At 39.9% G+C, this 14,691-nt stretch overlaps 1 protein-coding gene across 3 annotated transcripts in view; it reads left to right on the top strand.

Moving 5' to 3' along the window:
* stard3nl (STARD3 N-terminal like) overlaps positions 1 to 12,954 on the top strand; it is a 33,314-nt gene extending 20,360 nt beyond the window's left edge. For 2 of the 3 annotated variants that reach the window (XM_048529674.2, XM_048529675.2), the window contains exons 8-9: positions 1,988 to 2,031; positions 9,815 to 12,950. In XM_048529674.2, coding sequence (XP_048385631.1) covers positions 1,988 to 2,028 — 41 coding nt within the window. In that variant the 3' untranslated portion in view covers positions 2,029 to 2,031; positions 9,815 to 12,950. Of the gene's footprint in view, positions 1 to 1,987; positions 2,032 to 2,296; positions 2,418 to 9,814 lie in introns of all 3 variants that reach the window. The other variant, XR_007247416.2, reaches the window with a different exon arrangement.
* The last annotated feature ends 1,737 nt before the right edge of the window (positions 12,955 to 14,691 follow it).

Below are 14,691 nucleotides of genomic sequence, written 5' to 3'. Positions count from 1 at the left end.
TACTCCCATTTGCCAGCATTTGGTGCATATCCCTCTAAACCGTTCCTATTCATGTACCATCCAGATGCCTTTTAAATGTTTAATTGTACCAGCCTCCGCCCCTTCCTCTGGCAGCTAATTCCATGCACGCATCACCCTCTGCATGAAAAATTTGCCTCTTAATCCCTTTTAAATCTTTTCCCCTTCTTTCCCCCTTCAACCTCTGCCCCTTAATGTGGGGGAAAAGACCCTGGCTAATCATTCTATCCATTGCCCCTCATGATTGTATAAACTTCTATAAAATCACTCCTCAAACTCTGATGCTCAAGGGAAAATAGCCCCAACCTATTTAGCCTCTTCCCTATAGGTTTTTCTAATAACTATTATTAACTACTCAGTTACCTCTGAAAGTCATACACCCAATCTAAATTGCACCGTCCTCATCAACCCTGTCTCACTCAAATCTTGATGAAATTGATTTGCTAAAAGACATTAACGTTATTTGATTTCTGCTATAGTTTCATTTTCTACATCTGTAGTTCCTTTCATTTAATTTTTTATTAGCCCATGTTTTCCAAATGGCACTTCATTTTTCTTTGACTAATGTCTTTGAAATTTCAGCACAGTTGTGGTTAGGTTGACTGCCCTCGAGGTACCAGTTTATCTGTCTCCTTCCCAGAATTGAGGGTTAACTTTTGTTTTGAAACTTCTGGTGCTCTCTCACTGTTCCCGTATTCAAGGATATTTGAGAGATTATGCCTACTGCCCCTACATTTTCCACCTTTTGGTAACCTAGGGTTTGTATTATATATACCAGTGAAGTGTTGTCAAACTTTTTAACAACGTCATTATTGTACTCAACCCAACATTGCTCCTGCAGCCCCCATTGCTGCAGCACTACAGCCTTCATCACTAGAGTACAGGATGCAGCCAATGTACTCACCTCAGCAATATCCTGCAACCCCTACAAACTATCTTTTTGGTCACAATAAGTCATGCCCCTTTTGGTTGCCCTTTTAAATTTGCTTTTTTTTTTGTTCCCTTGTTGCATTATCTGCAAATCTATTCACATACTTTGTCCCTCATTTCTCTCAATTTTCTTGTGTACTTCCCATATTCACCTTGGTGCTGTGTTGAATTATGAACTGACATCCATCAAATTTGTTTCTTTGTTTTTTTTTTAATTTCTTAAAGTTGTATTTCTTTAGCTACAACAGGAGCTCTAACTCTGAGTGACAAAAACAAAGTTGCTGGAAAAGCTCAGCAGGTCTGGCAGCATCTGTGAAGGACAAAACAGAGTTAATGTTTCGGGTCCAGTGACCCTTTCCTCACTGGACCTGAAACATTAACTCTGTTTTGTCCTTCACAGATGCTGCCAGACCTGCTGAGCTTTTCCAGCAACTTTGTTTTTGTTCCTGATTTACAGCATCCACAGTTCTTTTGGTTTTTATTTAGTATCTAACTCTGAGTGCCCTCTAATGGGAGCCCATCCATGTTAAAGACAAAAACACAATTCTGCAGATGCTGGAAGTCTGAAATAATAATTTTTTTAAAACGCTAGAAATACTCTGCACATTAGGCAATATCATGAGGAGAAACAGAGTATGACAAGAAGGGCAAAGTTGATAGAAGTAGATTGTTAGTAGTTATGAAGCATGTGAACAAGGGTCCATTTATAAAAGATTAAAGTAAGAGATTTGGAAGGAGAAGAAATTTCTTAAAAGATTCTAAGACTGTGAAATCAGTTTTGATTGAAACAGAGCCATGCCAACTTTTTAAAGCTTGAAAGAAAATAGGAGCAAGGCAAATATGGGGGATTTGAATGTAACACCCACAGAACTGGTTAAACAGAACGACGTGTTTCTGTATTACAATGCTGTGTTTCATTCACTTATCATTTTCTATCCAGAAAAAAGAGTGAGTAGCACTGCCTGCTTGTTGGTATAATTCACTTGCATTGTCTCTGAGGCACGGAAATTGACTTTTATTGCTTCTGTTTAATTTGTAGATTCTGACGAGGAACATGATGCTGAGAATCCAAAACGTTAACAGGTGCGGAAAATGGCTGAACTGTTGATTCCTGTTAGCTCTAATCAAGTCCAGGCTCTTTGAGTGAAATACTGACAGCTGCGTGATTTCAAAAGATAGAAGTTAAGGATAAGTGTGCTTTAGTTTGTTCCCTTTCCCTGCTCTATTTGTTCCCCACTGATCTTAGTGACAAACAGCGTTCTCCCTGACCTCTTCTAAGTGTTATACTTAGAAACACAACCTAGGGGTTCCTGATAACCAACTTCATACCTTATTGCATTAAATGCAGATGGATTTCCGAGACCCAGCCTGTACCATTGGGATGGACTCCACCCAAGGCTGGAACCCAGCAGACAATGAGTTTAAACTAGTAAATGAAAGGAAGGGGCTGAATGGAAACACAAGTAGAGGTAAATAGTTTGTAAATAAACAATCAAAATTCTGCTTTAAACGCCACCTGTAAATGAAGAACTAAGATGTAAAATAATTAAGGCAGAAGAGAAAAACAGAACATGAAAGCAGAAGGACAGCTAGGCTGTGAAGTCTAAGAAGTTCGTAAAAAACATGTATGATATAGTAAACAAATTTAGTGAATTGCAGGCACAGTTTTAATTTGAAGAGTCTGATGTGGTCGAGTGCTGTTACAGAAACATGACTGCAAGACATGGGAGATAAGACCATAAGACATAACAGAAATTAGGCCATTCGGCCTGAGCCTGCTCTGCCATTCAATCATGGCTGATAAGACGGTGGAAATAATGTAGGTGGACAATCCAGACTTGGTTCAGCCAGTACATGGTTCAGATTTAACTACAACAGTTGCTAGAATTTAAATTCATTTTAGTAAATCTGGAATTACAAACCTCTTGCATAATGATGAAATGAAAAAAATTGCCAATTATTGTAAAAGCCCATCTGGTTCACAAAAGTCCTTTACAAAAATAAGCCTGCTGTTGCCTGATTTAATCTGCATTTGACTCCAGACACACCGCAATATGGTTGAATCTTAAATGCTTTTGAAATGAGCTAGCATTCCACTGAGTTCTGCAAAGTCTGCCTTACTAACATCTGGGGATTGTGCCAAAACTGAGAGAGCTGTCCTACATACTAGTCAAACAACAACCTGACATTACAAAGTATGATTCAGCATGTATGACTCTCTCCCAGCCATGTCCACCATAATTCCTGGGTATGTTCTGTCAGACAGACACATCAGAGGTTGTGACATAGTATATAGTCAGGAGAGGGTCACCCTGACAGTCCTTAACATTGACTGTAGATTCTTCCCCGACATATCATGGTACTAAGACAAACTTGGGTAAGGAATCTCCTGTTTTCCATCAAAAACAACATTTCCATGGAAGCACTGAGGGTAGCAAAGGCAATGTTGTCTGGATGGAGATTTCGATATCCATTACCAAGAGTGGTTGAGCAACAGTGAGCTGGTTGAGTTGTAAAGGACTGGGTCCAGGGGTAGGTGATGAAGGAACCAACAAGTTGGAAAAACATACCTGATGTCACTTATACCAGTCTACCTACCACAGATGTAATTGTTTGTGATGGTATTGGAAAGATAAACAATCTTTGAAGATGAAGTCCCATCTTCATGTTTGAGGACACTCTGTCATGTGTGGCACTAGTACCCAGGATAGATTTCAAACAGATTTAGCAACTCAAACTGTGCATCCAGGAAATGTTGTGGGCAATCAGAGACATTAAAAGTGTACCATAATGTAGTCTGCCTGGCATATACTCCACTTTACTATTACCGACAAACCAGTGGATCAACCCTGACAGAAGAAAGTGCTGATGCGGAATGCCAGGCACAAGACCATGCATGCCTAAAATTTCACTCTAATGTAACTGCAACATGTGCCATATTCAAGTGCCAAACAAGTGATGAGCGAGCCTGAGTGATTTAACCAGCAACATTTCAGATCTAAGCTTTGCAACCCCCTGTCTCTCCAGTCATCATGCTTACGATGCTAAGGCATGCAAGGCCATGGGTCAAGTGCTGGAAAACTGCATTAGAATAGTTAGGTGGTGGTTTTGACTGGCACAAATACACCAGGCCAAAGGGGCCTTTTGCCATGTTGTAGATCTCTCTGCTCGCTACCGTTTATAATCAAGCATCATAAATGTTCCCATACTCAGTGACTGGCAACACTGCTGTTTGGAGTCATATTTGGTACAAAGGGCTGATGGATATGGTTGTTGGCCGCCAATCATGTCACCTCCAAGACATCATGTTTCTCTCAGCAAGGCCTGGACGGTATCTGAGCTTGGACTGATAAATGACAAGTAACATTTGCGCTTCTCCATGCCAGGCAATTACCATCTCCAAGAGGAAAGGATCTAACCATTGCTACTCGACATTCAATAGTATTACCATCACTGAATCCTCCACTATCACCATCCTAAGGTTACGATTAACCAGGATCCAAACGGGGCTAGCAATATAGATCCTGTGACTACAAGAGAACGAAAGATGTTAAGAATCCTGACTCCCCAAAGCCTGTATATCACCTACAAAGCACAAGTCAGGAAACTAATTGAATGCCATTAACTTGCCTGGATGACCGCAGCTTCATCAACACTTGAGAAGCATGACACAATCCAGGCCAAAGTAGCTGCTTGAACGGCATCGCATCCACAAATGTTCAGTCCCTCCATCATTGATGCGTTGGGTAGAAGTTGTATTATTTACAAGCTGCGCTGCAGAAATTCACCAAGGTTTCTTAGACGACTCCTTTCAAATCTATGCCCACTACCAAAGCAAAGGCCAAGGAAAGCAGATGTATGAAAGCGCATAAGCTCTACAAATTCCTCCTCCAGCCACTCACCATCTTGATTTGGAAATATATAAATGTTCCTTCAGTGTCACTGGGTCAAAATTCTGGAATTCCTTCCCTAACAGCATTATAGATGTCAAATGGATTTCGCAGGTTTGAGAAGACAGTTCACTACCAACACAATCTCAAATTCAGTTGTCACGCCAGCAAAACCCACAGAACATGAATTTTTTTTTGTGAGAAAATCATCAACCCTCAAGACTGACCTATACCACACTCCCATGACCAACACACAGGATAATCTGTTTCATTGAAAAGTGCAGGAGGGCTTGCTGAGAACAGCACAGCAATACTGAGGTATCAATTTGTTAGAACTACAACGAGGACTACTTTCATGCCAAATAGTAGAAGCACTGTACAAAAAGAGGCCTGATTGATCTCTCAGCCAGGGAGTAGGATCTAAATGCCTGCCTAGGCCAACAAATCAGCTGAGAAGAGAAGTAAAAACTGAAAGAACTGCAGATGCTATAAATCAGGAACAAAAACAGAAGTTGTTGGAAAAGCTCACCAGGCCTTGCGGCATCTGTGAGGAAAAAATCAGAGTTAATGTTTCGGGTCCGGTAACCCTCAGAACTGCAGTTCTGATGAAGGGTCACCAGGCCTAAAACATTGACTCTGATTTTTATTTTTCCTCACAGTTGCTGCCAGACCTGAGCTTTTCCAGCAACTGGTGAGAAGAGAAGTAACTTGCCCTGACTCCCCAAAATCTATTCACCGTCTGCAAGGCACAAGTTTAGGAATGTGATGAAATTCTCTCCTCATGGCCAATGCTATTCCAGGACAAAACTCAATTGTTAACCCACCTACCACCTTAAACATTTGCCCCCTCCACCACTGATACAGTGACCGCAGTATGTACCGTCTACAACATGCACAGTAATAAGTCACTGTTGTAACATTTCCAACAGTACCTGTAACCTTTTCCAGCTAGAGGTACAAGGACGACATGTATAGCAATACTGCCACTCACAAGTTCCCCTCTAAATCTTGCAGCATCCTAACTTCGAACTATATGTCTGCCTTTAGTTCTCTTTTTGTCGAGTCAAAATTCTGGAGCTCCTTTCCTTACAGCACTGTGGATCAACATTTCTCCCAATAACATCTTATGCTGTACAGATCTGTGAGGCCCGTGTGGGGCTCGGAAGCAAATGCATCACGCTCCAATCTATTGTGCGGAGCCTCTGAGCAGCAGTGCATCCATGCAACTTAGAGGGATCACTGCTGTTGATGCATCTACAACATGTGGACTGCACTAGTTCAAAGTGACAAATCACCACCTTCTTCTCGGGAGCAGTTAGGGATGGGCAAAAAATGCCAGCGACAGCTGCAACCCATATGAGTGAATATATTTCAAAACAGTGTTGCAACTAGATCTATATATACCAGGTTATCAGATCAACAGGAAAGGCAGGGAGAAGGAAGAGCCTTACTGATTAAGGATGAAATTATATCAGTAATGAAGGAGGATGTAACAAGAGACAAATGGTGAAAATTTTACAAAATTAAGATTTATGACTGCAATGAGTGTTGTGCATCAGGTCCCCTAGCAGTATCTGTTCAGTAATTTGTATAAATGCTGGAATTAGACAAGATTTAGCAAAGGCATATCAATTTTAATGTGGGGGCTAACAATGCGTTTTCAAACATTAGCATAAGCAGTCTAACACATGTCAGAAGGAACAAAAAATTCGGCCACAGGATGACGGTGTCACTGATAGGCCAGCATTTATTGCCCATCCCTAATTGCCTAGAAGTTAGTTAAGAGTCAACCATATTGCTGTCATTGTAGAGTCACATATAGGCCAGACCAGGTAAGGATGGGTTACCAGATAGGTTTTTTTGCAACAATTGACAATGACATTAGCCTCTCAATACCAGATATTTATTGAATACTTGAACCTGGGTCCCCAGTGACTTTAGCCGGGTCGCTGGGTTAACAGTCCAGTAGTAATAGTACTAGGCTGTTGCCTTTTATCTGTGCCATAAAGAACACATTAATTACCAAAGAGGTAAGCCACAATAAAACCAGAAGGAAAAAAACATATAAACATTCAAAAGAGACCTGTTAGTTTTGTTACATTCTCTCTCTTCCTGCGGAGAATCTACCCATGATTCTGGGATCATCTCTCCAAATCAGTCTAGCTGCTGCACACCATTACAATTGTGTAATCTCTTGAAACCTCAGAACTATCTCTAAACACAATAATTGTGTTGCACTGTTGTAGCTCTTGATAAAGAGCAATGAATTTCCATGTGACAGTTTCACACTTGGTGATTAAACTGGTATAACAGTTTAATCACCATTGTAAAAGCTCCTGGCATTGATCCCTGACACTAAGCCAGCCCTATATTCGGGTTGTACAAACTGCCATTACTTTTGTGGTCTACAACTGACTGGAAATACGTTTATCATATCTGTCAGGTTCAAATGAAAACAAAACAAAACTTCACATTATCTTAATTTTAAACAAGTGTTGCAATAGTTTGTGTTTTAAGTTGACTCAAAACAACTATGATCAGTTAAAACCTTTTGTGAATTGAAGAGCTGTGCACCTTAAGAACAGCAGCAAGTTGTTCGGGTCCTTATGCCTGTTCTGCCGTTCAGCTAAATTGCAATTTATTTGTTGACAAACTTGATATATTCTGAATAAGTCTATTTCATTAATTTGAAATAATCTCAAATCCAGGCAGCAATGCTGGTGGACTGACAGGTTTGGTTAGTGGTTACCTGCATTCATTGAGGAACATTCCTGAGGCAGAACAGTGAACAGGATCACATGGACTACTTTTCAGCTGTCTTCCAAAACATGGGGTGATTTTCCCTTTGATGTTTGAAATTACAACTCATACCAATTTACTTTTTATCAGAATAAAATAACTTTTAAACTTTGATATTCATTAGAAGCACTGTTAGTCACTTCCAAGGGTTCTTCCATTTATCGTGTACGCCATTGTCTTTAGTCCTCCCAAAATGCATTTTTCAGAATTAAATTCCATTTGCCATTGTCCTACCAATTTGACTAGCCGGTTTATACCGGCGTGAGATCTAAAGCTTTCCTCCTCACTGTTTACCACATGATCATTTTTTATGTCATCTGCAAACTTACTGAAGAGATCTCCTACTTTCTAGATCATTGACATGCACTACTAACAGCAGGAGACCTGGTACCAAACCCCGCGCTGCGCCACTTTACACAAACTCCCAATCACAAAAATGACTTTCGACCATCCTGTATCTCCTTCCATTAATCTCGTTTTGGATCCAATTTGCCAAATTGCTGTGGATCTCATAGGCTGTTACTTTCTTTACAGTCTCCCATGCAAGATCTTGTCAGAAGCTTTACCAAAGCCCAAGTAGTCGATATCTAGGTATTGCCCCCCTCCATACTTATAGTTAACACTCTCCAAACATCAATCAAACCTGTCAGCCTTGATATTCTCATCGCAAAGCCATGCTGATAGCACTTGACTCTTCAACTGGAGATTAATTCTCTCCTTCAGAAGTTTTTTCCACTAGTTCCCCTGTCACTGATGTTTGGAATCACTGGCCTGTAGATCCTTGATTTAGCCCTACCTCTTTCCTTGAATATTGGTAGAAATTAGTTGCCTATCAGTCCTCTGGGACTCTCCTGTCTCCAGAGAGGATTCAAAAATTCATGTCAGAGCCCCAGCAATTTACTTCCTTACCTCCCACAGCAGCCAAAAAGTCGTCTCATCTAGGCTTGGGGACTTCTCCAATTTAAGATTACTGATACTTCCCCTCCCAGTTGTGATTTACTCAAGTACGTCACTGTCTTCTTCCAATATTTCTTTCTCTTCATCTTCCTTGTCAACGGTGAATGCAGTAAAGTGCTCATTTAAAACCTCACCTATAAATTCTAGTTGCTCCCACGGTTTACCACTTAAATCCTGAATTGATCCCATTCTTTGCTGGTTACTTTCTTGCTATAATGTACTCATAAAACGCATTGTATTTTCCTATGTTTTATTTGCCAGTGCTTTGTCATGCTGTTTCTTTGGTTTCTTAGTAATGCCTTGCACATCCGATACTCCTCTAGGGCATCTGCTGTTTCAAGCTTTCTTTATTTGCTTATCCAATCCTTTACATTCCTCAATATCCAGGGTTCTCGAGAATGTTACCTTCCACTCCTCACCTTTTGCAGGAATGTATTGGCCCTGCACTTTCATTATAAGACCATAAGACCATAAGACATAGGAGTGGAAGTAAGGCCATTCAGCCCATCAAGTCCACTCCGCCATTTAAATCATGGCTGATGGGCATTTCAACACCATTTCCCTGCACTCTCCCCGTAGCCCTTGATTCCTTTTGAGATCAAGAATTTGTCGATCTCTGCCTTGAAGGCATCCAATGTCCCGGCCTCCACTGCACTCTGCGGCAATAATTCCACAAGCCCACCACTCTCTGGTCTCTTATTTCCTTTTTGAACAATTCCTACTGCTCTGATGTAGATTTTGTTACAAATAGCTGCTTCCTGTCCATTTTGGCTAGATTCATAATTTTCCTGAAGGCAATTCTCTTCCCACACACGAACTCCCCTTCCTCCACACAAAATAAAAGACTTCTGCAATCTTAATATCTATTGTAGTTCTATCTTTCTTCAGTTCTTATGAAAGGCCTTAGACCTGAAATGTTAATTCCACAAATGCTGCCTAATCTATTGAGTATTTCTGTTTTTATTTCAGATTTCTATTACTCACACTAGTTTGCTTTCTATTATGTTGCTGTTACCTCTAACTATATTGTAATCTTGTCAGTACATATTTATCAAGCAATCCAATGACAACTAAAGTTGTCTTATGCTTTGCATTTATGTCCACATTTAAGCACAAACATCACCAGTGTGCTTCTGACTGAATAGGTCAGTGGCTGTTCGTTTGTGTTTTCAGCTCTTTGGGTATTAATTTGACTTCTTTTTTCTCCACTTCACCCTCAGCATTCAATAAGTGGACGCAGCTCAGATTGAAAGGGATAATGGAAAGATTTCTGAGTGTCTGACCTGCAGAATTTTCCCAGTACTTGGATTCCTTTTGGGGAAGAACATGATGTAACTGGCAGAGGGAAATCTGTGATTCACTTTATGCCCCAGAGCCCTCAGCTGTTGGAAGTTTATTACTTTACTGCCTTATGCCAGCTCTGAAATGGCTTCAGGATCCTGCCATCGCTGAACTAATTTCAATTCCAGAATCAGCTGCTGCACATTTTTCAAAATAGCTCGTTTTAGGCTTCAACCTAATCATTTTCAGCAATTAATAATTCTACTGAAATAATATTCAAGGATCACCAATATGTGTGATCAGGTTACCTGACTGATGTGATCAGTACTATTCACTGTAAGCATTATGTTGCACTAAAATTCTATATTATTTTGGTTTGGTCTTTCATTATTTTGAATGAAATAGGCCAAATGCAACAAACCATCATAAATTATGAAGTGCTCCTGAACATTCAATTTTTATAGATTTATGCCTGTTTGTACAGCTATGTATTTGAGATGCATAGAGGGAGAATTACACAGTTGTGCAGATGACTGACAGTGTTGTGTTTATGTTCCTGAATACTGATGCACATCTCAGCTTGCAGTTGTTACTTTCTGTGATGCAAGTTTATTGAAGGAAATTTTTAAAAATCATTTTTATTTAGCAGAAACTAGAAACCGATTAGGCAAAATTGTTTTTTCCATTCTTGACAATAAAACCAAACAGAATGTTTTGAAAGGAGTTAAGGGGTGGTTTTCTTCTGCCATTAACTACTTTGAGAATGCAGAAAGTCCCAAAGTTCAGTGCACGTAACAGGATGCAATTTCCACTGCCAGTGACAATTGGAATATATTAAACAACACCCTTAACACTGCAAGCTCTTATGATCTGGCACATGCTATTAGATGAGAAGGATTAATGCAGGTATTCCAATCTTTTGATATGTGCAACCCTTAAGTTTTAAATATGTTTATTTCCAATAATGACAATAGATTTATATGTTAATGCAATGAGTCATTATAATCAATTTTAATTACCTGAAGAGCTGTGTAAATATTTACTATGTACAATAAGGTATTAATCCATTTGCTTAAAAAATCTCCTGGCATGCTGCAGCTGTGAATGACCCTTTCGCCAGCTCATGCAGAAATGACATTGTTGTATTTTCAGAATTTTACGCAACGAAGTGGCATATTTGAATTTGAGCTAAGATGAAACTGAACTTGAAGGCAGATTGCTTCTGCCTCGTGATTCCTATCCCTTAAGAACATCCTCTATTGACAGATGTCTTCACCTGCTCATTACCCCTTCCTAAGCGCCTCACCTATTGAGTGGGCTGCCACAGAACTAAGAACTAATGATTAATGTTTCATGAGCCACTATGTGGATTGTGGGTGAATCTTTGATCCAGAATAAATTGGACTCACCTCTTCAGCCCATTGAAGGAAGGTGGATTTCAGTTAGGACCAGGATGTTCTAAGGGTCTATATCATTTTCCTTTGGTTATAAGTGTCAGTTATATTTCATTGATAACACCCCTATCAAATAGACAATCATGGCTTCTTCTTTAAGTTACACATAGTTTATAGCCATTTCTTCCCACTTCCCTCACCCTCCAAGACTAAATATCTAGGCATGAGGATACCCAAATATGAATATATAATGTGCTATCGAAGATCATAGAATCCCTTCAGTGTGGGAACAAGCCATTCAGCCAATCAAGACCACACCGACCCTCCGAAGAGCATCTCACCCATCCGAAGACCCATCCTCCTACCATTTGAGAAAATATTTTAATAGCTTAAGTAGGCTTGAAATGGATATGTCAATAATTTGGTTTAATCAATTGCTTTAATGCGTTTGGTGGAAGATCTCCAATTTAATTATATACAAATAGATATATGATATCCCAGAGAGCTATGAAAATGACTGATTTTCAGTTAAAATGGTTAATGTGTGATAAAAAGAGCTATTGTTACACATTATTATAATTGCTTCCTGCATGATCCACAGACTTGTAACCTGCATTTTGTTCAGCTCAGATAACAAATTGTGGAGCTGGATGAACACAGCAGGCCAAGCAGCTTTTGTGCTCCTGAGATGCTGCTTGGCCTGCTGTGTTCATTCAGCTCCACACTTTGTTACCTCAGATTCTCCAGCATCTGCAGTTCCCATTATCTCTGATCACTCTGTTCAGCTCAGTTTCGTCTCAGTCTGGTTGCTTCTGAATGCAACTCAAAGCAAGTGATAAACTTCATCCAAATCTTGTACAAATCAAGTCTGCTCTTTAATTAAAATTACAATAACTGTTTTAGTTTTTTTGTTTACACTGCTTACTTCAAATTAATGTGAAAAAATGCTTTAGCATATAAAGCACCTCTGAATTATTAAGAGCAGACTCTATGTACAAATTTATTAAATAATTTGATGTTCATTATATTAGCTCTATGTTTCCTTTTTATGTCTGCAGCTTTGGATCGTATTGTATTCAATTTTCACCTAAAAGTCAAGTTCCACCTCAGGCCTGATATTCAAAATTTTGCCCTTCATTCTATTTCCCTTCTATCTCTTCCATCCTTAGTGATTCTAGTGAAGTTTCCTGTCACTTGGCTTTACAAGGTCCTAATGCAACTCACTGTGGGAGCAAGACTGCGTGTTGCTGAAATAGACTGTTGCAACATTGCATTCACATCAACCTCTCTGGCCAAACCTTACACAAGGCAATTTGGGCTCTAAGTGATCAAACTACTAATATTAAACATAGGAGTTTATTAAGAGATGAAAAGAATCAACAAATGAAAATTGAGGTAGCAGAATCAGCAGCTACTGACTACTGGTGCATGTTATGTAATGTCTGTAACTTTCAAGTCATGCCTTGTTTTAGTAGATTGAAATAAATGGATCAATTTATACATTAAGTCATTTGCAATAAAAGTAAATGGATCAAAGAAATATGAGGAAAGATGTTTATTTGAGAGATTGTATTTTTGTTGCTTATGATTTGTGATGCTTTCTCTGCCTTTTTGTCACCTTGCGTTTGATTTTTACTGCCCTGACAAAGTCAGATGTTTTAAACCCATCAAATAATTTTATTTCTTTGATGTCTAATCACCTAAATATTTTGGACTTTTTTTATATATTCATGCACAGAATGAGGGTATTTCTGGCTAGGCCAGCATTTATTGCCTATCACTAGTAGAGGAGAGTGTAGGAGGGGAGGTAGGGATGGGGTAGGTCAGTCTGGGGAGGACGGACAGGCCAAGGGGGCGGGATGAGGTTAGTAGGTGGGAAATGGTGGCGCGGCTTGAGGTCTCACCTATCCCCTCCTACCTCAAGCCACACCACTGTTTCCTACCTACTAACGTCATCGCGCCCACTTGACCTGTCCGTCCTCCCCAGACTGATCTATCTCCTCCCTACCTCCCCACCTACACTCACCTCTACTGGCTCCATCCCCACCCGTTTAACTTGTCTGTCTCCTCTCCTCTACCAGCAGAGGTGGTAGATGCAGACACGATAGTGTCTTTTAAGATGTATCTGGACAGGTACATGGATGGGCAGGGAGCAAAGGGATACAGATGGTTAGAAAATGAATGACAGGTTTAGACAGAGGATCTTGATTGGCACAGACTTGGAGGGTTGAGGGGCCTGTTCCTGTGCTGTAATTTTCTTTGTTCTTGTTCTTTGTTCTATCTTCTCCTCTATCCATCTTCAATCTGCCTCCCCCTCTCTCCCTATTTAGTTCAGAACCCTTTCCTCCTCTCCCATTTCTGATGAAGGGTCTAGGCCCGAAACGTCAGCTTTTCTGCTCCTGAAATGCTGCTTGGCCTGCTGTGTTCATCCAGCTCCACACTTTGTTATCCATGAATTGCATTAGTTTGTTTAAGGGTCGCCTGAAGAGACATTAAGATATCATGTAGACATTTGCCTGAAAGAAACCCAACTACAGCCATGCTCTCTGAACAATAATCTTTAAAGTGGAAGTAATGACACTTCAATGCAGATGAAGTATCTATAATGTTGAGGGCAGAAGAGATGAGTCTTTATTGTTAACATATATAATAAAACCTTTTTACATCTAAATTTTTGTGTGGTGAAAAAAATAAACAGTTTGTTGTTTTGTTAAATGTATATTAACAATGCTCTTGTGAATATGTTCAGTGACTGACCATCATGGTCAACAAATTGAAAATATAAATTTATAGTGTGGTATCTTCCCAGCCTTTGAAGGACATGGCAATGACAAGTCAGTTGGGAAAATATAGTGAGATTCACAACTTCAAAGGAAAAATAATCTGATCTGCAACTAAGTTTTGGATGGCACGATGAGAATCTTGTGAGTGAGAAATGAGAGTCCTATTTGCATGCCATTAGTAATCTTGCCTCATTGATTTCACTTTCCTATGCTTCCAATTGCCAGATAGAAACCAGGCAGCAATAATTTGTGGCATGGCAAAGTAGGTACTTAGAGGATCCAACTCTGCTTACTCCTCTGGGCCTCCATCTTGATAGACCTACATCACAGGTTAAAACCCATGGGCATTAAGTGCCCAATAGCTGCTCCCAGTCCATGAAGATTGGTGTCAGAACATACCAACCTCATTATGTTATGGCAAACCTACGATCCACCTACAATGGAATTCTCCACTTCAGTGTTGTGCTATGAAGTGCACTGACACCTTTCATTGTATTGCTGCTACCAGGACTCTTTGTGTGCAAAAACAAGCATCTATGTCATGCATTGGACCAAAGTACAATTTCTCTTCACACCTGAGGCATGGCAGTCTTCTGAGTGCCAGTAATATGGGCTGTTTCTTTCTCAAACATCTGCAGA

Source organism: Stegostoma tigrinum, chromosome 5 (assembly GCF_030684315.1).
Source record: "Stegostoma tigrinum isolate sSteTig4 chromosome 5, sSteTig4.hap1, whole genome shotgun sequence".
Classification (NCBI taxonomy): domain Eukaryota; kingdom Metazoa; phylum Chordata; class Chondrichthyes; order Orectolobiformes; family Stegostomatidae; genus Stegostoma; species Stegostoma tigrinum.
Note: the sequence above shows the minus strand (reverse complement) of the source record. Positions and strands in the feature narration are given on the sequence as shown.